The 23,711-nt window shown below is 41.0% G+C and overlaps 2 protein-coding genes across 9 annotated transcripts in view; one reads left to right on the forward strand and one right to left on the reverse strand.

Annotated features, from left to right (window-relative positions):
• The window catches only part of DKK3 (dickkopf WNT signaling pathway inhibitor 3), a 40,446-nt gene extending 27,303 nt beyond the window's left edge, over window positions 1-13,143 (forward strand). Inside the window, exons 7-8 of the mRNA XM_070763087.1 lie at window positions 13-169; window positions 10,476-13,143. Coding sequence (XP_070619188.1) covers window positions 13-169; window positions 10,476-10,701 — 383 coding nt within the window. The 3' untranslated portion in view covers window positions 10,702-13,143. The remainder of the gene's footprint in view (window positions 1-12; window positions 170-10,475) is intronic.
• Window positions 12,943-23,711, reverse strand: part of USP47 (ubiquitin specific peptidase 47) — a 62,982-nt gene continuing 52,213 nt past the window's right edge. For all 8 annotated transcript variants that reach the window (XM_070763075.1, XM_070763041.1, XM_070763033.1 and 5 more), the window contains 6 exons: window positions 22,111-22,226; window positions 21,466-21,584; window positions 17,647-17,777; window positions 16,369-16,416; window positions 15,546-15,676; window positions 12,943-14,416 (listed from right to left, as the gene is read on the reverse strand). In XM_070763075.1, the coding sequence (XP_070619176.1) occupies window positions 14,242-14,416; window positions 15,546-15,676; window positions 16,369-16,416; window positions 17,647-17,777; window positions 21,466-21,584; window positions 22,111-22,226 (720 nt within the window). In that variant the 3' untranslated portion in view covers window positions 12,943-14,241. The remainder of the gene's footprint in view (window positions 14,417-15,545; window positions 15,677-16,368; window positions 16,417-17,646; window positions 17,778-21,465; window positions 21,585-22,110; window positions 22,227-23,711) is intronic.

The following is a 23,711-nucleotide window of genomic DNA, read 5'->3' on the forward strand; positions in this document are numbered from 1 at the left end:
TTTTCTCGACAGATCTTCTGTTCCCTATATGTACCCCCTTCCCTGGTGAGAGAGAACCTTGCAGTAATCCTTCAGATGGGCTTCTCAACCTAATTACTTGGGAACTGGAACCAGATGGAGCTTTTGATCGTTGCCCATGTGCTCATGGGTTAATTTGTCAGAAACAGAGGTAAACTTTAAGATTAACAAGAATTTAACTCTCTTAAGAACTTCATTGGTAAATTAAGATAAGGCTAAACATTTGAGTTTTGAGGAACACACCAGTGAGTTATTAATTTAGCATTGTGGATAAGATTGCACAAGTGTGTTGGAAGTTTGCAATCAAGGCAAAGCAAAAATCAGATTAACTTCTTACCATCTGCACATGTAAATATAAAACAATTTGAATGCTATAGGAAATTAAGGTAGATTACTCAAAAGGCAAGGTAAATGTTCATACGAAATTTTCTTATTTACCTGTTTGAAATCTTGGTGCATCTTATACACCAGCAGGAATTTTGGGGCCCCATACAGCCTAAGTGTCTGCCCCCCCATTTTAAAACTACTTTATTTTGCGACATCCCAATTATGTATTAAATTTACCTTTTAAAAAAAATAAATAAACCCTGCCACTACAACAAGGTACACTTGTTTGACAGATTAATAATATGTTAATAACGCAGAAAATATATTCAAGTGACATCAACATATTACATACATATAAATAAATAACCAGAACAGTGCAAATACACCAAATTAACAAAATATGATTAATTTTGCCATCAACAATATTAAAAGCAGCAATAAGATGACACAAAGGATAAAGACAAAATACTCCTGCGTCACACTAGAAAAATATTTGTTTTCACAATAATACCAATAAATAACAGGTAGCCAGAAGATAAATTATACGCAATAATGTTTAAAACTATAGTAAACTCCACCATAGGTGTAAAAAGCACAGTGCAAGAAAAAAGAAGAGAAAGAGGAGGGAAGAGCAAAAAAACCTTCCCTCTTCTTCTCATTAACCTCTCCACCTATCTCCTTATAGCATTTTCCAAAGTTTGCAAAATTTTAAAATTACTTTATAAAAAAGAACATACCCTCATGTATCATCAAATCCATATTATGAAGCAAATGTGCAAAAAAATCCAAGATTTTTTCTCATACATGTACCTGCTATTAAGTTCCATAACTTAATATATTTAAGCTTTTAAATGTGTAATGTATAATGTCTCTTAACAAATAGCATGTCCGTGGCTCTAAGAGCAACACCTTTTCTTTCTTCTTCTTTTCCTAGGATGTTATCATATCTATTAAACATATGGTGAGATATTACTGTGTATGCATTTAACATAATTTAGAATGTAAAATAACAAACTCCCGCTTCAGATCTTCTCTGCACAAGTCTCAAAATATGATGTAGTTGTTTGTTTTTTTGAAAATCCTTAATCCTTAGCTCTACACAGCTTCTCCTTTGCATATTCAAATCTTCCTATTTCCCACAATACTTTCTTCTCGAATCCAGGATGGTGTTTGCTTCTCAAATCTAAAATGGCGAGACAGCTCCAAAAAACATGTCAACTCCAAAGCAACACATTTTTTCCTCACACTTAGAAGGGAACAATTTCAAAAAAAATCTAACACCATAATCAAAATGTATACCAAATTAGCTCTGATCCAAACTTCATCTTTAACAGCTATGAAGCTCTTCAGGCAGAATAGAGAAAATTAGGCATTTTTGCTGATTTGTGCTCTTGCCTGGTCCCGATTGTAACAATTTTGCAACTGAATCCAATTAACTTCCTTAGCACTCACTAGCACACCGTTCAATCGACGGGCCCCCCTAATTTTTCAATTTGGCCGGGCCCCTGATGCCAGTACCGGTAATACTGTCCTATCGGCGGCCCTGTACACCAGTGTGTCTTATAGTCTGAAAAATACAGTATGTATATTTGAAATGTTTCCTTAAGGGTTTCAAATTATAGCTCCTGAGCAAAATCATTGTTTCCAACCATAAGCATTAAGGCTGTCTTAGATTTTGGAAGAATACAATGGACATTGTACAAGGGAGGGTTTTGCCTTCTCTTTCTACTCAAGATCCCCATGTACAATTGGTGGGCCACTGTGTGACACAGAATGCTGGACTCGATGGGCTTTGGCCTGATTCAGCATGGCTCTTCTTATGTTCTTATGACATGCACAAATTTGTAACTAGCAGTAATTAAGAGCAATTTTGTGTAGTTTCAGTTTGTAAGAGAATTTAAGGAAGAAAGACATTTCTTTGTCTTGACACTTTCTAAGGTTGCTGTTTGTATTTCAAACAAAGTTTCCATGAATGTTTATTTTCAGGAATAACATAATCATAAATACAAAATCAGAAAGTATTGAAACTACACACAAATACACTCTGGTTAAATACTAGGAGGAGTTTCCAAAAGTGAGAGCTGTAACCAGAGAAATAGGTTGCTTCATGGAGATTTTCAGAGGATGGAGAGCCATCTGTACAAAATGCGTTAGCTGAGTTAGATGACTTACTTTTATGAGTCAGCAAAATGGGGGAAATAAAAGGAAAATACTCTTTTACTATCTACATAGTCCCTAACCTGACTAATTTGTTATTCTGTAGCAGAGGTGCACATATTTATCACATTTGTACAGATTATACACTCTGATAGTGATGGATAGTTGAAGTGGTTTAACGGCAGCCACAATACAGTGTAGTCATTATTTACTATATTTTTTGTTCCAGCCTGAACTAATCCTTCAGTTCTCCACTGCAGCTGGAAGGAGAGTCCAACATGGGTAGTTAACCAATCTTATTGGTAGAGACTGAGTTAATTATTTACATATTAATTAGGTACCGCCCCCTTGTATCCCCCATGAGCTCAGTTTTAAAAACTCAGTCTAAGAGTAGAGACTTACTGAGTTTGAGCTTAAGCTAATTAGAGCTAGTAATTAAGGAAATAATTAATAATAATAATTAATAAAATGTTGTAACCTGTTTAATTTTTCTGCTTTGTTTTTCAGATGGAGCTGACAGCAGTAGAACAGGAGCTACGGGGTCCCTGCCCTCCGCGGGCAGCACCCCCAACGTTACTCCTCAGGGGTTTTGTATTCCCTCCGAGGGAACACCCCGCAGAGGAGCATCCAGCCTGGGGTCCCTGGCCTCCGAGGCCACACTAAGGCTGCAAGCCGAAGGTGGGGGGGTCCGCCCCCCCCACTGGGAGGCTTGATATCGCTCTGAAGATCCGGCGAGGCTCGCCGAAAGAGCAATCAGCTGTTCGGCGGCGAGGGAAGCCGCCGCCGAAGCCGCCGCCGAAAAAGAAAAAAAGCCGCCGCCAGAGCCGCCGACGGAGCCGCTGCAGCAGCGAGACCGCTGAGGCCACCAGGCTATTCTGGGCAGCGGAGGCGAGAGCCAGGGCGACTACCCTGGCGTAGACCGCCATCAGGGACAGAGCGGTAGCGGCGAGCCCGAAAAGACCGGGAACGGCACGGGCGCCGCCATCTTGGACCAGATCGTGGGCGGAGCGCAATTAGGCGCGAATGGCCAGCATTCTGGCGGCAAGAGCGCGAGAGGGCGAGTAGGCTCCAGTGCGCAGGCGCAAGAGGCTGGGAAGCCGAGACGCCATTTTTGTTTGAGTCAGAAGGGCGTGGAGCCAAATTTTCTGTTTACCAACATAACTGTGAGTAATAATGGAGGAACAGGCCGGGAATGACAAGAGCAGTTCCCCCGCCACCAAAGATAAGGGCGAAGGGAAGGCAAAGGATAAGACAAAAGCCTCCCAATCTTCCAGCTCCTCTTTAAAGGAGGCGGAGAAGCGTATTAAGGCCCTTGAAAAGAAACTAGAAGCAGCCCTGCAGCCCTCTCCCTCTGGATTGCCCCTTACCCAGCGGCAGCACATGACCCCTGACCAACTGACCACCCAATCTCCCTTGGGGGCCACTGGGAGCATGCCAACAGGGGACTGGTCGCCTGATAGACAGTTTATACCAATATCTCAGGCCATGCAATCTCCTGGTGCTTCCTGGAACAGACCAGGGTCTGCAAGCCATTCGGTCAGAAGCCTGCAGGGGCCTTCAGCTACATTTACCCCCACGGCAGCGGGCTTAAGGGGTCCATCGGGCTCCTGGCAACAGATGACGCCTGACCTGCAGGAAATCATTGCCAACGTTTACTCACAGGGCATTGCTACGGGGGTGCAGCAAGGCGCTAGGCCCCCACAACAGGTTCCAGAAAGAAATCCTTGGACAGTACCGCCCCCTTCTGGCGTGGGGTCGCTGATGGAGGAACCACAGTTTGAAGAGAGTGACAGAGAATATGACTGGTCAGAGGATGAGAACCGCCACCAGCGGTAGGCCTATTTAAGCCCGCTCTGTTCAGAACTTTGCTCTGTAAGGCCAAGCAGGTGATGAACCTCGCAGGCACGCCTAAGGCGACTGACCCTGCTGACACAACAAAAACCTCGGAGGCTCTTCTCAAGGAATCTCAGCCGGAGACTGAGCACTTCCCGACTTCCCACATCTTTGTCGAGGGAGTCAAGCGGCCTTGGCAACACCCAGCGGCTGCACAGGGACCTTCGAACATTGAGAGGAAGTTTTACACCTTTGACGAGGAGGTGGAAAAACTCCTAGAGTTCCCGCCAATTGACCAACCGGTAGTGACACTTGTCTCCAGTGCGTTGGTGCCTTCGGAAACTAGCGACAGCTTGAAGCCTGAGGACAGGAAGGCGGAGATGTTGCTGAGGAAGGCACATCAGATGTCGGGCTGGGGGTTCAGAGCGGCTGCCGCGGCATCATTCATCAATAGGGCATCCATTATGTGGTTGCAAGAAATGCAAGCCAGGCTCGGGCCAGAGGACAGACGCCTCAGGCAGGACCTGAGCAAGCTGCGAGCGGCAGCGGAATTCTCAGCAGACGCTACCCTCCATGCGGCGAAGTTCTCGGCTAGGAGCATGGCAACGACTATGTCGTCACGACGCCTTCTCTGGCTGCGAAATTGGCCAGCAGACTTGAAGTCTAAATGGCGGCTGGCCTCAAGCCCGTTCCAGGGGTCTATGCTGTTCGGGGAAATCTTGGAGAAGGTCCTCATTGAGGACAGAGACAAGAAGAAGGTGCTCCCCAGGGCAAATAGGAGACAGGACCGCAGGTCTGCCCCATACACAAGGCGCCAGAACCCTCGCTGGGAAGCCACCTCAGGAACGGGTCAGGCTCAAAGATCCTTTACGCCAGGCCAATATGGCCAATACAATCAGTCATCCTTTCGATCCGATCGGGGGTCATTCCAGGACAGAACCCGAGGTTACCAACAATCGAGACGGCCGTTTCGGGGAGGTAACCAGAGAGGTTTTCGTCGCTCAAAGTGACTCAACCGGGATGCCGATAGGAGGGAAACTTCAACATTACAGTCCCTCCTGGCTACACACGTCATCCGACAAATGGGCCTTAGCCACCGTTTCACAAGGGCTGCGACTGGAGTTTGTCCAGCCTCCACCATCCCGCTTCCTTCATTGTCCCGTGATACGGGACTCACAAAAGAGACTACAACTCCGAGAGGAGATAAAGCATTTATTGGACATCCACGCTATAGAGCCGGTTCCCCAACAGGAAGAGGGCAAGGGGTTCTACTCAGTGATCTTTATAGTACCCAAGGCCTCAGGAGGCTGCCGGCTCATACTAAACTTGAAACAATTGAATGTGTTCATAAAATACAGGAGGTTTCGAATGCACTCCTTACAGACAATTATAGCTTCCATACGCTCCCACGATCTATTAACATCAATAGACCTCAAGGAAGCGTACCTCCACGTACCCATACATCCAAGTCATCGGCGGTTCCTCCGCTTTTGCACCGAGGGGGAGCATTTTCAGTACAGGGCCATGCCGTTCGGCCTCTCCTCGGCCCCTCGAACTTTCACCAAACTGTTAGACATTTTGACGGCAGATCTGCGCCAGAGATCAGTCCGGCTGATGGCCTACCTGGACGACATAATCGTTTTGTCCAGGTCACCATCAGGAGCCAGGAACGACTTAGACAGGACAGTGCAGACACTGGAATCTCACGGTTTCACGATCAATATGGAGAAAAGTCACCTGTCTCCCACCACCAGATTACTTTATCTCGGAGCAGTCATAGATACCTTATCAAACACGGTATCTCTGTCTCCGGAAAGACAACACACCATACGGCAACTGATCTCCAGTATTCAGCACAACAGGAGAGTTCCCCTGGCGTTGTTATCCAAAATCCTGGGGACATTGGTGTCAGCCATAGGCATCGTTCCATGGGCAAGACATCACATCCGGGATCTACAGTGGTTCTTGCTCCCAGCTCAAAGAACCAGGAGGAGCCACTGCAACAAAAAGGTTCGTGTTCCACAGGCAGTCCGAGAGTCCTTGCGATGGTGGACATCGCCAGCCTTAAGCAAGGGCTCCCCCTTTCGGCTCCAAAACCCAGTAACCCTCACGACAGACGCCAGCCTTTTAGGATGGGGCGCGCACATCGGACATCACATGGCCCAGGGCCTCTGGTCAGACAAGGACTTGGAGCCAGTCAACATCAATTTCCTCGAATTGAGAGCGGTGTTTTTGGCCCTCCAAGCGTTTACCCCGCTGGTGCAGGACAGACACGTGCGGGTCCTGACAGACAATGTTGCAACCAGGGCCCATCTAAATCATCAGGGGGGCACGAGGTCACAGCGCCTCATGGAGAAGGCCAACCATCTCTTCGATTGGGCCGAGATTCACCTGGCCTCATTGACGGCCGAACATATCGCCGGCGTCAGCAATACTCAGGCGGACTGGCTGAGCAGGACCATTCTAGATCCATCGGAATGGAGCCTGGACCCCGCCATCTTTCAGAGGATGACTCAAAGATTCGGCATTCCCTCGGTGGATCTGTTTGCCAGTCAGCAGAATGCTCATCTGCCAAGGTTTTACACACGTTTTCCGGATCCAAGGGCGGAAGGGACCAACGCCCTCCTCTCCCCTTGGCCACCCGGTCTACTTTATGCCTTTCCTCCCACCAGTCTCATTCCCAGGGTGGTGGAGAAGATCCTGGCAGAGAGAGCGGAGGTGCTATTGGTGGCACCTCACTGGCCTCGACGTCCATGGTTCTCCGACCTTGTGGCACTATCGGTGTCACCACCGTGGAGGATTCCGGACCGGATCATCGCCCTCAGTCAAGGGAACCTGCAACACCCGGATCCCCAGTGGCTACATCTAACCGTGTGGCACTTGAAAGGAGCAGGCTGAGGCAACAGATGTTACCAGAGAAGGTCATTGATACAATACAGGCAGCACGACGTCCGTCGACGTCAAGAATCTACCAGGCAACCTGGCAAGCATTCTGTAAGTTTTGTGACCAACGTCATCTGAACCCGAAGGAGACATCGGTAATCCCGGTGTTGGAATTTCTGCAACAGGGGATAGAACGGGGGTTAGCCCCTAACACCCTAAAAAGACAGGTGGCAGCCCTGGCCACTATGATACAAGTTCCAGAGACACGCTCCTTGGCCTTCCACCCGTGGGTGAGGGATTTTTTACGAGGAGCTACAAACAAGCACAGCCCGCCAGTACGGAGGTTTCCGTCATGGGACCTTACGCTGGTACTCAAAGCATTGACAAAACCACCTTTTGAACCCTTGAGGTCCATTTCCCTACGACTACTATCTATTAAAACGGCTTTTCTGGTCGCAATCACGTCGGCACGCAGAGTGTCAGAAATAGCGGCATTATCTGTCAGATCGGACCTCTGTATGTTTTATCCTGACAGAGTTGTGCTAAGATTGGACCCCACCTTTATACCAAAGGTGAATTCTACATTTCATAGGAAACAGGAATTAATACTTCCGGACTTTTGTACTCATGGAAATCATCCATCTGAATTGCGATGGCACAAAATTGACGTCAGGCGAGCTCTGAAAATCTACATCAGACGTACGGAAACATTCAGGAAATCTGAACAGTTGTTCATATCATTCTCGCCACATAGGATGGGTCTAGGCCTGTCTTCTAAATCTATTAGCCGATGGCTCAAGGATTGTATCATGGAAGCTTACAAGGCTAGGGACCAGACCCCACCATCAGGACTGACGGGTCATTCAACACGTAGCGCGGCCACATCGGCTGCCTGGGCCACGCAAGCCTCTATAGAGGACATCTGCAAGGCCGCGACCTGGGCGGCTCCTTCCACCTTTGTTAAACATTATAAGTTGGACTCGTTTGCTTCAGCGGACGCAGCGTTTGGAAGGCGTGTTTTGCAACGAGTTTGTGCCTCCACGACGTCCCTGACAAGACCTTCTCCCTCCCATGGGCCTTAATCTTTGGCATATCCCATGTTGGACTCTCCTTCCAGCTGCAGTGGAGAAGGACCGTTGTACCTACCTGAACGGTCTTCTCGCTGCACTGGAAGGAGAGTCCAAACCCACCCGGCACTGTTTAAGTTCAGGGACGCCGGAGTTGGGCAGACATTGTTTTGGTTGAACAGTTGACAATAAAAATTGGTTATCCTCTTACATTGTCTTCGTTTTTAAAACTGAGCTCATGGGGGATACAAGGGGGCGGTACCTAATTAATATGTAAATAATTAACTCAGTCTCTACCAATAAGATTGGTTAACTACCCATGTTGGACTCTCCTTCCAGTGCAGCGAGAAGACCGTTCAGGTAGGTACAACGGTCCTTTTCTTGGTAAGGCTTTTCAGAATTGTTTATCACTGCCATCTTCTTCCTAGAACTGAGTGTGACTGACTGGCTGAAGGTCACCTAGCTGGCTCCATGTCCAACAGGAGTCTGGAACTCAATCTCTTACTTTCTAGTTTCATGCTTTTAGCAACTACACCAAACCATCTTGCTTTACTTAGGAGCTATAAAAATATTTCACGGAAAGGTAGCCGATACCTAGTTAATTGTAGTTCAGGAATGCAGAAGAATTTTATAACATGGGTTTAGCACTCTTAGCTTGTTATTGTAGTTATGTCTGTACTGAATACCGTTGGGGCACTGAGGGGGAGATGTACTGCATGATTGAGGGTGATAGATAGGCCTGGATGCATTTCATGATATGGCATGTTGCAATAAAGGGCAGCTATTCACCGCCCTATTGGAATGCTCTGGTGTGGCTGGAGTTGCAAGATTTGGCTACTGCACATGCGCAGAAGCCGAATCTCATGTGGTTTAATTTCTGAATATGCTATCAATCCCAGATGGAAGATCATTATTATAACTTGCATCACTGTCCATAAATGTTACGAAGATCACATCGTGTTGCTTGGAAGGATTAGTATGACTGCCATGGCACTTTTAAATTAGTAGTAACAGTTCCACTTGAAGGCCATAGCCATTCATTGTAAAGAGGATTCCTTCTCTTAACATGCTTAATTCACTGTATTAATAGGATTGTTTTCTATATTGCTCATTATACTGTCTACATTTTATAAAGTTAAAGCTTCAGGAGTTATCTTTGCATTTAATGAAGTATGAATACATTATTTATTGGTGTAGAATGATTTAAAGACTTGCCTGTGATTTAATCCCCAAATCCATTTATTTGCTAGAGCAGTGTTTCCCAACCTTGGCAAGTTGAAGATATTTGGATTTCAATTCCCAGAATTCCCCAGCCAGCATTCTCTGGCTGGGGAATTCTGGGAATTGAAGTCCAAATATCTTCAAGTTGCCAAGGTTGGGAAACACTGTGCTAGAGTACAAAACCTCCAAGAAACCAACATAGTAGCCTGCATTGCCTCATCCTGATGCCAACAGGTACCAGGAAAACGCAATTGAATCTGTTGATCCTAAGGAGTATGTAATGTGTGGGAACATGTGAAACCAGAATGTTTCCAGAAGGAGGTGTTACTGGAGAATTCCCCCTTCCTCCTCCCTTTAAAAAAAATGAGGCATTGCCTGTTAATCCTGTGAGGTAAACAGATCAGTCTCCAAGTTGCTGCACTGAGATATAATAAGGGCCAAAATTGATGCAGTTTCCATTTGGGTAGCTCTTGTCGTGTAATTTAGATTTTCAATATGGATTATTGTTTGCAGATATGGGTTGTCAAGATAGGGATTGTGTTGGCCATGTAAGACTAAAAGCTGCCCAGTAAAAAGAACTGAAATCCCCCAATTCATCCTTTAGTGAGAAGCATATGGTCAGAATATTGTTAGGCCTCAGTTAGTTACATGAACCAAAGTGGAGCTTTTATTAAGCGGCTGGAAAGAATTCCAAAAGCCAGGCTCTATGTATTGCTTTCCTTTATGTGCTTTAAATCACAACACAGCACAACACAACCACTCCAATTGTAAATTCATGTTCTGGTTTAATTGACATGTACTGTACTCACAATTAAAGGTTCATGTGTATCTAAATTGCAAAAAAAAAAATATAAGGACATAAAGGCAGTCTAAAATATTGTCATGTTTAAATGTAATTTGTAATCATGTACATATTTGTCCAACTAACACCAATATATGATGCTAAAACCTGGAATTCATTTTTTCCAGTTATAGCAGCAACTCTTTTTGTGAATTATCGCTGAACAAGACCCAAAGTGAGGACAAAAAACAACTACTTGCGGATGAATTATCACTTCTGGACTTTGTAACCCAAGATATTCCTGGTGAATATGAAGAGAGGCTGATCAAAGAAGTACAGAAAGAACTGGAAGATGGAATGGCTGGTTCAGAGAAATTAGCTATGGCTAGTGACTTTTTTGGAGAGGAAATATAAGTCCAGCAAGTTAACTGATCACACGTGCACTATTATTGCTGTTTCAAGAGTTATCATACGCACATGGTATATCTGCACATTTCTGCTGCATAGAAGTGCAGTTAAGTCCACTTAAATAAATTCATGACAATAGATTCCTTTTCTAAAGCTCAATCTAAATATAATGGTCTATAATATAATAGATCTCTGCCTTTTAAGTACTGTTTAGAGATGTTTAATAAGTAGGGTTGAATTAATTTAAACTGGATGGTTTGAATGATGTATTTCTTGTATATATTGCTCCTTTAAAACAAATCCCAGCTATTTCTTCCTTCTTAAAGCTCAATAACACTGAAGGATGTTATGTACTTTGTGACCAGAACCTATAGGAGCTTGGTATCTAGTATATGCATAGCATTACAGGAGAGTCTGTTTTAATTAGTCATATTGATTACAACGAGTAGATGTGGTAGTCTATGAGCTGCACATCTTGGTTTGGAATGAACATTTCCTGAATGACAATATGGCTGAAATTGGGTGGGTTGTACTGCAATGGTACAAATACTGCAATAAGCTGAAATACTTTTCATAGCAAGACATATAAAGTGTATGTATCTATCTATAAATAGCATGTATGACTTATATACAGCTTCACAGCCCTCTCAGCGGCTTAGTCAGCCTATTGTCCCCAACAATATGGGTCATTTTACTGATCATGGAAGGATGGAAAGCTGTTTTAGGATGTATACCTTTGCAACAGTGCAGCATCAATCAGCCTTGGCTATTTAGCTTCTTCAAATCCTCAACGTGCGGTTTCATGAACAGGATTTTTTTTTGTTTTTTTTGTATCTGAATACTGCAAGAGTAGATCTTTTCTTGATTTTTAAGCAACCATCTTACTATGCCATATAAATCTTATTTATAACCCTTATATTCTTAGCATTGCCTAATCCTTAAAAATATATTGGGGTCCTAGTCAAAATTTTGTCTGAGTTTCAAACATTGTAGGAATGAATGCGCATTTGGCCTTGTCTACCACATATTCTCCAATCTTTGGTTATCTCAAAGGCCTCACTAGGAAGTGTATTCATGTTTTCTCTGAATATGTATATATCTCATTTCTGGATCCCTCACGAATTAGAAATTACTGTATTTTTGGGAATATGAGACACACATTTTTACACACACCCTCCCAAAAAAGAGGGTGAAAACTTGGGTGAGTCTTATACACCAAATGTAGCCCCATCCAGCCACCCCACCTCTTTAGTCTCTGCCTGCCGGCAATTTACCTCCTTGCAAACAGCAGAAGAGCCTGATTAGCACAAGCCATTGATTATCTGCCTCCTGACACCCAGCTGACTGGCTGAGGTTGTGGGCAAGCCCATGTGCTAAAATGACAGTGAAACTATAGCTGCACGGAGGCAAACTGCTGCAGGGAGAGGCGAAGCTGAAACTAGCTGTTTTTTGCTGCAATGAGGTAAGTCAATAACTATAAATGTCTATAGAATGTTTATTATACCTATTTTTTAAAGACTGCTTTATTATTGTTCTAGACAACAAAATGAAGCTTTTTAAAATAAATGCTTGATCTGTAGAGGCCCAGTGCTATTGTATCTTCTTTTAAATAGCAGAGAATACTTCCAGAAAGCTACATCAGTTTTAAAGATCGGTAAAAGTATAATCTGAAATGTCCTGTTTTAGCATTATTAGTATTAGGTATTAGCATTAAGATAAGGCAGTAGAGTTAAACCCTGACTTAGTCATGTTTGGAGTAGATTTATTTAAATAATTGGAAGGAGTTTGTGTGATTACATTTAAGAAAAATTTCTGGGATTAATATACTGCCATAATGTACATTTCTCCAATTCTTTGCTATTTCTATGGGTCAGGCACACATGCACAGAAATACACAGCAAACAGTGAATATCATCTGTGCTGTTTGCTATTTGGCAAATTGCTGGGAAGCAGAGGCCTTTTTTCCTTGTTTTTCTCCCCTAAAACTAAGGTGCGTCTTATACTCTGAAAAATATGGTAAAGAAACTATTTAGATCTTTTGCAGCACTGGCACCTGTGCAGAATAAAGCTTCACATATTTAAATATCTGACATCCTTCCACAATTAGCTGCAAGTATTCATGGCAATTTAAGATCCACCAGCAAAGAAATATTTGGAAGTCACTTCAAAAGGCTTTTCTTCCGTCTAATGAAGAATTTCTTGCCAAACAATCGTGTATTTTGACTAGTACAATAAATTTCAGTATCATTAAAGTAACAATAGAATGAACAAATGTTTTATTTGTATGTTCATAGTTGTAAACAGCATCTGGCATGGAAAAAATTACCAAAACCTTTGACTGATATAAATTAGATAGCATTTCCAAAAAGAAAACGAAACCCCTCTATGATATTGTTTGTAATTGCTCCTATGTAGCAAATTAAATCTCATATATGCTTTGCAATGAAATCATATGTACTGCATCAATCTGAACCACATTTTGAACTACTGCAAACTATACTGGGAGGTGTTAAATGAAGGCCACTCATTTAAAAAAAGCTACATATAAAAACTATGAATCAACTCTCAAGAAAAAGTATGATTTGCAATGATGCTAGAAAAAGCAAACTTGAAAGAATTCCAGTGCAAAAATGTACAAAAATAAGTAGCTAACCAGACAAAAAGCCCTGAAACTCATTAACAAGGAAACGTTACAAACCTAAGTAGCCAACGCGTCCCCCCCAAAAAAAAACTCCAAAAGGAATACAATTTTAAATAATCAGCCATACTTTTAAATGTACAGTGAATATTTGTATGTGGAAAGAAATACTATATTAAGCAGTTGAAATGTATTTCTGGTAACTCAAGAGAGCAAAATAGTATTTACACACTGAACAGTATAGTGACATTGCCATTATTCATAACCTAACTAAAAATCAGTTACAACACTTCTGCAAAATAAACACCACCTGCTGGCAATGGTAACTTTTACTAAAAATACTTTTTCTCCAGGTGTCTTCGCTTCATGGAAGATGAGTCCAATGAGACTTAAACCTGTAAGCTTTAAAGGATGAGTTTTGCCAATTTCATCACATTTCTAGTCCATTTCCACATCTTTGCTTTTATAAAAACCACCGTCACATTTACTTCAGAATCTTCTGTGAGGTAATGTGTGTGTATATCAGTGAAAAAACAAAACAAAAATCATTCATGGCCTTGCACAGCTTTTATTAAGCTATGAATATCCTGTCTGTGGCTAGTTGACTAGCTACTGCTATGTGCACATTTATCTCCAATTTTTGCTGATTACCCTCCCCGCTTTGTTTTTCTGGGTTTTTATTTGCACATCCCTTTTCTCTTTACAGTACATTAGACTATAGTGCACAACATGATTCCAAGTCAAACGGGGACTTGACTGGGCACTGAACTGGACTGGGCTGTCCTTTACCAATCAGTGCTGATGCCTCTTCTTTATACCTAATGTCCTGCCATAATGGCACTACACAGTAGTTGTGTACCTTTTTCACACTTAAGAAAAATTTCCCAGAGAAAATGCTGAAATAAATATCAGTCTTGAGTCAAATCTTTATTTGGCGCTCCATCAAGATATATTTTTAGTGCTTTTTCTTTACGAGGGGAGTAGGTCACACGATGTCCAGTTTTCTGAAGTCTACTGCTTTCTTTTTTCACGAGTTCATTTCTCTGTTCTTCGGTGAGTTCCACCATTTCTTCGGTTTTATCCCTTATATTTAAAAGAAAAAAAGGATTTAAATTCTACAAGAAGCACACATTTACAACTAAATTTACTCACATTTTAACTAGCAGTATACATCAGAAGCGAAGATGGAAAATTATAAATATGCTTCTGGGTGAATTAAAGATACTGGTCATCATCTTGAAATACTCTTAGGGGTTGTCCCTGGATACCTTTGAGATCACCTGCACTGAGCTGAGTCTTCCTGTCCAGTAAAAGCTATGAGGCTTGTTTAAGATCCCTTCTCCAAGAGTATATATCAGGATCTTGAATACTGATTAAATTTATATTAAATATTATTTCTGTATTATCTTTTCTTAGCTTGAAATCCAATAGTGGGTATACAATCCAGATTCTTTTAGACTGTGCTAGCCTACAGCTATATGTATTTTGAATATATTGAGTAAAATATTATTTTTTTAATACTAAACATTTAAAATGACAGACATGGAAATTTATACAATTTCCTTCTTCACAACAGTTTTGCGTAATTGTTACTGTTTGAATTTTACAGTTTTTTTCTTTCATTTTTCATTTCTATTCTATTTATATACACATATTTACAATATTCTATTTATATACATCATATAGTAGGGTATTCTGTTTCTATAATTTCCCTTTTATTTGCTTATTTTTAATATATTCTAACAACTCCTTTATCTTCTTTGTTGCATTATTCTCTTATCCTTTGTCTTTTTTCTAACCACTCATACCTTTCCCCCCACAAATTATAACATTTCCTCTTTTTCTTGTATTTCTTTTGTAAGTTTGTCCATTTCAGTGCATTCTAAGATTTTTCTAATGAAGTTTTCTTCTGATGGTGTTTTTGTTTTATTAATTAATATTTAATATTTTATTTAATGTTTTATTCTTACAAATCACTCCTAAAGAGTAAAATGTTTATACCGAAGTAACCAATTGAAATGCAAAATTCTGACAATATTATAAAGAGAATCAAACTAATATAGTCAGAGAGTAAACAACATATGATTCCTTCCTGAGTCATTTCTAATTTTTGATTTATTTAAAGCACTTTTCTACAATTACTGTTTCTTCATATTGGAAATTTTTGCAGGGTTTTTCAATATATAGAAGATAATGACATAAAAGGATATACCTATAAAATATTACTGCTCCATCGTCACAAATATAGAGAGGCCATACATTCAGTGTGGAAACCTTTGGATTCCAGTCCAAATCTTGATGTATCTCTAGAATGGAGATCTCACATGGAAATGTCCCTCTACCCTAGAAAGGATAAACAGACTATCTCAGTAAAATATGTATATATACCTATTTATTTGATTTATGTGGCCATCCATCTCACTAAAAGCAACTTTGGGTAGCATATAATAACCATACCTATGTATGTTATGGCCCAACACAATACATATTCAAAATGTAGGTGTGCTATGACCATAACCAATATTGTTTTTTTATGTCTCTATTTTCAAATCAATCCTTTCTCAAACACAATATTTGATCACTTTTTTCAGTTATATGTAGTAAATCATTCCCTAATCTCCCTCAGTCCTCTTAGGAAAAGCCAATTTGTCAACTTTTCCACCTATTCAGGCTTTTGCACTGTAAAATAATGCAGACTTCAACTTCAAAGAGATGTACTGTAAGCGATCAGCCAGGACTTTATTACATTTTCCAATGCTGTATGATATCAAAAATTAAATCAAATGCTCTAGGCAATTGATTGGTGTTTTACTCGCTCATACATTGAAGGGACAAACACTTTCATTTTACTGGGAAGAAAGAAAATTGATGGGAGAGAATGTCTTCTCCTCCTGCCCAATTTCACCAATATTTACTGAGGATTCAGGTATTATAGCTGAAGAGATACCCCTTAGTATTTAATCAGCATTTTCTGAACAAAGCTCAGCTGAGATGAAATCACATTCAGCAGCTTGAAGAAATAAGTAACAACTTACCTTTGCAAATTCAATATTTTCTAAGATGATTCCACTTATTGCGCAAAGCTGTGAAAAATATATATCAAAATGAGTTTATTTCCCAAAAGTAAAGTTTGCCTGCCAAACAAGTCATTCTGTTCTTCTGTTTAGGTAAAGGAAATGTCTCTAAAATGATCCAATAGTTGAACATTTAATTAGTGGTTTTTTATAATTAAATTACAATGTGTGAATACGGAATAAAATATATACTGAAAGCATTTTGGAGCACATTGTTTTCTCATAGACAATAACAATTTGATCTTTCATTTTTTAACTCATTCATGGTAAGTTTAAGCAATAAATTTCAGTTGAATTTCTTCATTTACTTAGGCTACAATTCCCAATGGCACTGTTCATTGGGGCTGCTGTGAGTTGCAATTTAAAACATTGGGAGAATTAAGCCGAAAAAGTGTTTATTTAGTCTTGCTTTCTTAAATTATGTGAATTAGAAGTGATCACTCCTTTATACTCTAGAAACCTAATTTATATCCTTTAGGAACAAATTAAACAGGTATTTTTCATGCCCAAAGGAAACTGCTTCATACACTGTGTTCAAATATAGTTTAATCACTGTTTATGAATAATCTACATTTTACTGGGTTTACAGTACAGGCTAAAAATCAAACTGCATTATGGCAAAGCATAGCGACTGGGCAGACTTTAAATAGCAGAATTCTCAAATACCAGAAACTCTGCCAGAAATGAGTTTTTGTGACACTTGTCACACCACCGCAGTCTATTGGAGCAGGTGCTGCCATTTACACACACAACGTCACAACAAGCCTTGCAGGCCCTCTCCAAGAGGCGGCAGAGGCAGGGCAACAAGTCTCACAAATACTTATTTCTGGCAAAATTTGCAGAAACAAAGAAAGACTTCTGCTGCTTTAGTTTCATGCACCCCAAAGTTTGCAAAAGGCAGGAACGTGAAATGCCAAACTCAGCCCATATTTGCTACACTATGGCATAGAAACATAGAAGATTGACTGCAGAAAAAGATCTCATGGTCCATCTAGTCTGCCCTTATACTATTTCCTGTATTTTATCTTAGGATGGATATATGTTCATCCCAGGCATGTTTAAATTCAATTACTGTGGATTTACCAACCACATCAGAATGGCACAGCATAATGTTTGAATTTGCCAATAAAACCCAAAATATTCTTTTAATAATCACTATGACCGTATTTAGAAGCTTTTAAAGGAAGTAACTATGAATATTATAAGACAGGGATATTTATATAAATGAGGTTAATTTACCTTTTCTTTTAATTCATCAACACTGCTGGTCTCTAAAACTACTTCTTGAAAAGTATCCAGTTTCATTTCTGATGGCCTCCATCTTCTTGACAGAACAGCAAGTTGTGACATAGATATCATTTTTTCTGCTTCTAAAAATCATTTGGAATATAAAGGTATTCAGTAAAATATTTTAGGGAGAGATGTTTAAATGTTTATTTACAGCATTTTCTTGTGAAGAGTGAAGATTGTCTTGCTAACTGTGACTCTATAAACTAAATACTTTGGAAAAAAATAAAATAAATGTTTGCAAAACAAAAAATAAGCTAGGTTAGGACAGTCTTGCCCAAAATATTATGTTTTAAATTTTGTTTCATATTTGAACAGGTAGGAGTGAGGAAAACTCAGAACAAATTTGTATAAGAAAAAAGACAACTGCGTTTTTGTTGTTTTGTATAAATTGAGCATATGTACTGTCGCTGCATTTTCAGGTTACCACATACACAAATTGTTGCTATCTGTAGTAAATAGGAAAAAAACTCAACCCGAAAGTTTGAGATATTAAAGAGTTAAAAGAACAGCCAATCAGATCTGTCACTCTAGGTAGCAGAAAGAGATTGTCCACTAAATAAGGGATCAAGATCCAACCATGAGTGAGAAAGTATGCTTTTAAATAAAGAAGGGTAGCTCCATCTTTATCTAGTTTTCTTTTTCTCTCATGGAAGGGATGAAGCATCTTTTCTTGGGCAACTTCCAAACCAGATTAATATGGTTAGGTTTAGGTTAGGTTAGGTTTATTGGATTTATATGCCGCCCCTCTCCGCAAACTCGGGGCGGCTCACAACAATAATAAAAAACAGTACAGTACACAATACCAAATCCAATGCCCACCCATCCAGATTCCAATTGAAATTAATAATCTCATAAAAAAACAGTATATATAAAAAACAGGCACACAGTCACTCAATCAACAAAACAACATGGGCAAGGGGGAGGTGTTTTAGTTCCCCCATGCCTGACGGCAAAGGTGGGTCTTAAGGAGTTTACGAAAGGCAGGGAGGGTGGGGGCAATCCTAATCTCAGGGGGGAGCTGGTTCCAGAGGGTCGGGGCCCCCACAGAGAAGGCTCTTCCCCTGGGTCCCGCCAGACGACATTGTTTAGTCGACGGGACCCGGAGAAGGCCAACTCTGTGGGACCTAACCGGTCGCTGGGATTCGTGCGGCAGGAGGCGGTCCCGAAGATATTCTGGTCCGGTGCCATGAAGGGCTTTATAGGTCATAACCAACACTTTGAATTGTGACCGGAAACTGATCGGCAGCCAATGCAGACTGCGGAGTGTTGGAGTGATATGGGCATACTTGGAGAAGCCCATAATTGCTCTCGCAGCTGCATTCTGCACGATCTGAAGTTTCCGAACACTTTTCAAAGGTAGCCCCATGTAGAGAGCGTTACAGTAGTCGAGCCTCGAGGTGATGAGGGCATGAGTGACTGTGAGCAATGACTCCCGGTCCAAATAGGGCCGCAACTGGCGCACCAGGCGAACCTGGGCAAACGCCCCCCTCGCCACAGCTGAAAGGTGTTTTTCTAATGTGAGCTGTGGATCGAGGAGGACGCCCAAGTTGCGGACCCTCTCTGAGGGGGTCAATAATTCCCCCCCCAGGGTAATGGACGGACAGATAGAATTGTCCTTGGGAGGCAAGACCCACAGCCACTCCGTCTTGTCTGGGTTGAGTTTGAGTTTGTTGACACCCATCCAGGCCCCAACAGCCTCCAGGCACCGGCACATCACTTCCACTGCTTCGTTGACTGGACATGGGGTGGAGATGTACAACTGGGTATCATCGGCATATTGATGATACCTCACCCCATGCCCTTGGATGATCTCACCCAGCGGTTTCATGTAGATATTAAATAGCAGGGGGGAGAGGACCGACCCCTGAGGCACCCCACAAGGGAGAAACCTCGGGGTCGACCTCTGACCCCCCACTAACACCGACTGCGACCGACCGGAGAGGTAGGAGGAGAACCACTGAAGAACAGTGCCTCCCACTCCCAACCCCCCCAGCCGGCGCAGAAGGATACCATGGTCGATGGTATCGAAAGCCGCTGAGAGGTCAAGGAGCACCAGGACAGAGGACAAGCCCCTGTCCCGGGCCCGCCAGAGATCATCCATCAACGCGACCAAAGCAGTTTCCGTGCTGTAGCCGGGCCTGAATCCAGACTGCTGAGGACCTAGATAATCGGCTTCATCCAAGGACCGCTGGAGTTGAAGTGCCACCACCTTCTCGACAACCTTCCCCATGAAGGGAAGGTTGGAGACTGGACGGTAGTTATTAAGCACGGCTGGGTCCAGGGAAGGCTTCTTGAGGAGGGGGCGCACAACCGCCTCCTTATAAAGTGGCGGAAAGGATCCCCTCCCCAAGGAGGCGTTGACAATCTCCTGGACCCAGCTCCGTGTCACCCCTCGACTGGCCGAAACCAGCCAAGAGGGACACGGATCCAGTAAACAGGTGGCGGAACTCACAGCTCCAATGGCCTTGTCCACTTCATCAGGTGTCACCAAGTCAAACTCCTCCCAGACAGATGGACAAAGACGTTTAGCCCCAGTCACCTCGACTGACTCATTGTCAGTCGACTCTGTTTCACAATTGGAGTCGAGGTCTGCTCGGATCCGGGCGATTTTATCAGCGAAAAACGTGTTAAAATCCTCGGCACTACTCTGCAAGGGCTCCCCAACTCCCCTCTGATTAAGAAGGGAGCGGGTTACCCTAAACAGAGCGGCCAGGCGGGATTCCGCTGATGCAATCAAGGCGGCATGATACGCGCATCTTGCCGCCTTGAGCGCCACTTTGTAAGTCTTAATATGAGCTCTTACAAGTGTTCGATCGGATTCGGACTTACTCTTCCTCCATCGCTTCTCCAGACGTCTCTTCTGGAATCCCAATCTCCAGGAATTTGGGACTGGAGATCCAGCAAAAATGTAACTATTTAGGAGATAATGGACCTAAAAGCAGATTAGAAAATCTTAATAGATGTATTTTGGAAAATAAATGTTTAAAGTCTAGAAGTTTTTTTCAGATTTTGAATAATATTGTATTTTTTCTCCTTCTATATCCCTAACTGGACGTTGGCGATCATGTTGGCAATCCTATTTTTATTCAACAGGCGCATGAAAAAGTGCTGTTGAGTTTTGTCCAAACCAGCCTCTTAGATTTTGAAGCCATTATGTTCTTCTGCTTGGGACCTCATTTGCCTTCAATCTTTCCTTGAGCATTAAGTGAAGTGTGCCTGTTTTTCTGGGTGTCACATCACGTGTCCAAAATATTCTAACTTTCGCTTTTCTATGATTTTGATGATTTCCCTTGGCTTTCCCAGGTGGCTTATCACTTCATTTCTGATTTTGTCAACTCAACGTATACATAACAGCCACCTGTAAACCCACATTTCAAATGCTTCTAGTCTCTTCAAGTGGCTTTCTGACAGAGAACAACTCTCCACTCCGTAGAGTAGGATAGAAAATATGTTAGTATTTGACAAGCCTGATTTTTTCCCCTAGATTCATTTCCCTAGTTTAGGATATTAAGAAATACTTTCCTAAAGCCTCTAAACTTTACATTCTGAGCTACAATAAAATTTTTGAAACACTTTTGCTTCATTAAATCTAACTCTAACATTTATCACCGGGCTTTAGCTGGATTTATTTTTCACTACATGTATATGGAATTGCACTGTCATTTCACCCCCCCAAAAGTTTACTTTTAAGATAACAGAATTAACTTTTATATAATTTAAGAACATTGTAAAGGTCAACTAAAATAATTGACTTAAAAGTTTTGATACCTTCAAGTATTTCTAGGAAAACCTCCCAGTTACTTGAAATATTAATATCTTCTTCATAGACATGATAATCCAGAAACACAGTCCCTGGGTTTTTCCAAGTCTTCTTTCTTAGGCGGAATCTTTAGGGGTGGGGGTGGGGAAACATTAGTTGAAAGTATTAGTGTATGTTTATAAACTAAGTATTAAATCTAGTCACAACCACATTTAATTTAGATATAGTGCTTTCCCAAAATAGGTACAGGACATATTTTTATCAGAACCTAAGTAGTCAGAGCTAAAAGCAGCAAATTAAAATTTTCAGTCAGGATCCTTCAATTTATAAGAAAAAATAAACCACCAAAATAATTTTTTTCTTACAAAATCTATAAAGTATTGGTTGTTCAAAACTAAAAGGGTGATGCAAAGATTACTACTGTGTGCTACATATTAGAAAGTGTAAATAAATGCTGGTTGATTTCACTTATAAAACAAAACCCAGTAATATCAATAAAACAAAACACGAGCATAATGATTTATTTGTAGCAAAAGCCCAAAATAAAATAAAAATATGATTATTTTTTTATACACAAGGTCAACAGTTCTTATCTCAGAACCCTTTTCAATTGTCAAAATAAGATTTTTGAGATTCATTTTAATGATGGTTACCTGTCAACTGTCAAATTCAGCCCACATTGCTCCCTGAGCTGAGGAAGTAATTCCTCTTTTGATTGCCGCACAGTCATTCCCTTAGCAAAAACTGAATCTATAAGAAACTTGCAGGGCTGTGAAAACACATTTTAAATAGATAACTTGTTAGAAAGCTTTCATTTTGTGAGTAACCCGATTTTTTCTTTGCACAAAATACATCAACAAAGATTTTTATGCCTGCCAGCGGCAGTGAATTCTGTGCTGTCCATGTGCGTTTGAAGGAGAAAGGAAGATATATACAAGTGTGTCAGGGCACAAAAAGGAAGCAAGCATGGATTACTTATTTGCTCATTACAGATCATCTAATTAAAGACAGAACAGCACACAATTTAATATAATAAAATATTATTTAAAAGCCATTCAAAACTGAAGGCATAATAGTGTGTATATTTTTCTAGTTATTGCATCTTCAAAGACTTTCTAGAAAAAAACCCCCTATTTTTAATTATTTAATTATTCTCTTAAAGGCTCTGAGACTGGGGAAGGCATTTTCTCTAGTGGTAAACTCTTTCAAAAGAGGGGAGCATCCACCAACAACCTCTGCAATTCCTGGCATCACACTTTAAGAGGTGCTCCCTGTTTATCCAAACTGAGGAATCTGATATACTTTATGTTAGCGCCCTCTAAAAGACCCAGGTGTTGAGCCATATAAGGCTTTATTCCAGGTAATCAGAAAAGTCTTAAATTGTCTTCAAAAACAAAATGTATCAGGTTGAAGTTTTCAGGTGTTCTTCAAGGACAATCCCATGTACAGATGATCTCAGAAATACCAGCATCACATGACATATATATTCAGAGTGTAAGGCCACAATTGGTGCATCAGTCAAAAGGCCCCTTTCTGGCCACAGACTCTGTTTTGATAGCTTTAGATGGTTTAGAATTTAGCATTCAAAGAAGCTTCTGATTTTAATTATGGCTTGTGTAAGGAGGAGTAGAGGTTGCTATATAGATAAAAACTTATGCAAAATATTTCATATGTCAATATTACATATTAAAATTTATTAATAGTGCATCTCAATCTTCCATTAAAGGCTCAGTACTCCTGTGCATCTGATATATATGTCCTTTAACAATGATATATATGTCCATTGTTAAAGGATATATATATCCTTTAACAATGAAAAGAAACTGACTGATTATTATTATTTCACGTAGCTAGAAAATATAAACAGGGAAGACCTTAAACCAGGTAACAAAAAAACCCAACAACAATTTATAGCCAGGGTGCCTTATGATTCAAATAACTGCAACTTTTCTTTAAAATGCATTTTATTCTGACCACTTAGCTAAAAATAATTATTTATTTTGCAAACATTTTATTGCAACAACTATTTTACTGAATTCATGGAGATACGTACAACTCCTCTCCTTTTTTTTTTTTACTTAAAATGCTTTCTAATTTTTGCTTTAATTAATATTTCACTCCTATTCCCATGTACATAATTTTTTAAATATCTCTATAAGGAAGTGGGGAGAACTTGAGTCTTCAACTAGAATATGAGAATATCCTCCTCATGCAAGGCTAACAGAAATCAGATTAAAATGGGATGCTTTTATTA

The sequence above is a fragment of the Erythrolamprus reginae genome, chromosome 1 (genome assembly GCF_031021105.1).
Source record: "Erythrolamprus reginae isolate rEryReg1 chromosome 1, rEryReg1.hap1, whole genome shotgun sequence".
In the NCBI taxonomy this organism is placed as follows: Eukaryota; Metazoa; Chordata; class Lepidosauria; order Squamata; family Dipsadidae; genus Erythrolamprus; species Erythrolamprus reginae.